The sequence below is a fragment of the Pygoscelis adeliae genome, unplaced genomic scaffold, assembly GCF_000699105.1.
Source record: "Pygoscelis adeliae isolate BGI_AS28 unplaced genomic scaffold, ASM69910v1 Scaffold66, whole genome shotgun sequence".
Lineage (NCBI taxonomy): Eukaryota > Metazoa > Chordata > Aves > Sphenisciformes > Spheniscidae > Pygoscelis > Pygoscelis adeliae.
The window spans coordinates 903,336-903,990 of NW_008825167.1; the positions used below are offsets into that span (position 1 = coordinate 903,336).

At 64.4% G+C, this 655-nt stretch overlaps 1 protein-coding gene across 1 annotated transcript in view; it reads right to left on the reverse strand.

The window, feature by feature from the left end:
* HHIP (hedgehog interacting protein) overlaps positions 1-345 on the reverse strand; it is a 73,232-nt gene extending 72,887 nt beyond the window's left edge. The window contains exon 1 of the mRNA XM_009328752.1: positions 82-345. Within this exon, the coding sequence (XP_009327027.1) occupies positions 82-345 (264 nt within the window). The remainder of the gene's footprint in view (positions 1-81) is intronic.
* Positions 346-655: the final 310 nt, after the last annotated feature.

Genomic DNA, 655 nt, shown 5'->3' on the forward strand with positions numbered 1-655 from the left:
CTGGTGCGCGGGCTCCACGCAAAAGAAAGAAAAGCCAAAAACCTCCCCCCCGACCCCAGAGCGGCCTTAGGTGGTGCCTACCTTCGCCTCGGCGTGCAGCAGCCCCTGCGCGTCAGTGCGGGAGCAGCAGGACAGGCGGGGGTAGAGGCCGCGGCACATCGCCTCCCCGCCGCCCGGGGCCTCCGGGGACAGCACCCGCCGGTCGCGCTTCTTCAGCCGCCTCGGCGGGGTCCCGTTGCGGCACCTTCTCCTCCGGGCGCCGCTCTCCCCAAACTTGGCATCCCCCTCGAAGAAGCACAGAACCACGGCCACCAGCAGCAGCTTAAACGGCAGCATCTTGAGCATCATGCCTGAGGGAGCGCGTGAATGCACCCAAAAAAGAGGGGGTGGGGGGAGAAGGAGGGGAATCCCACTGACTTTTCTTTGCACTTCGGATCAGGAAAACACCTCCCTCCCCCAGAAGGCGAAAGTCTGGAGGAGAATAGTAACAGTAGCAATTAAAAAGCCTAGGGAAGGAGAGCGCTTCGGTCACCCCCGCTTCCAAAAAGGCGGACGCGAAAAGGCAGGAACGGGGGAACAAGCCCCCGAGCCCCGGCTCGGCGGCGCGGCGGGAGGATGCTCGGAGCCGGCGAAGTTGTGCAAGGGGCACAGGTTT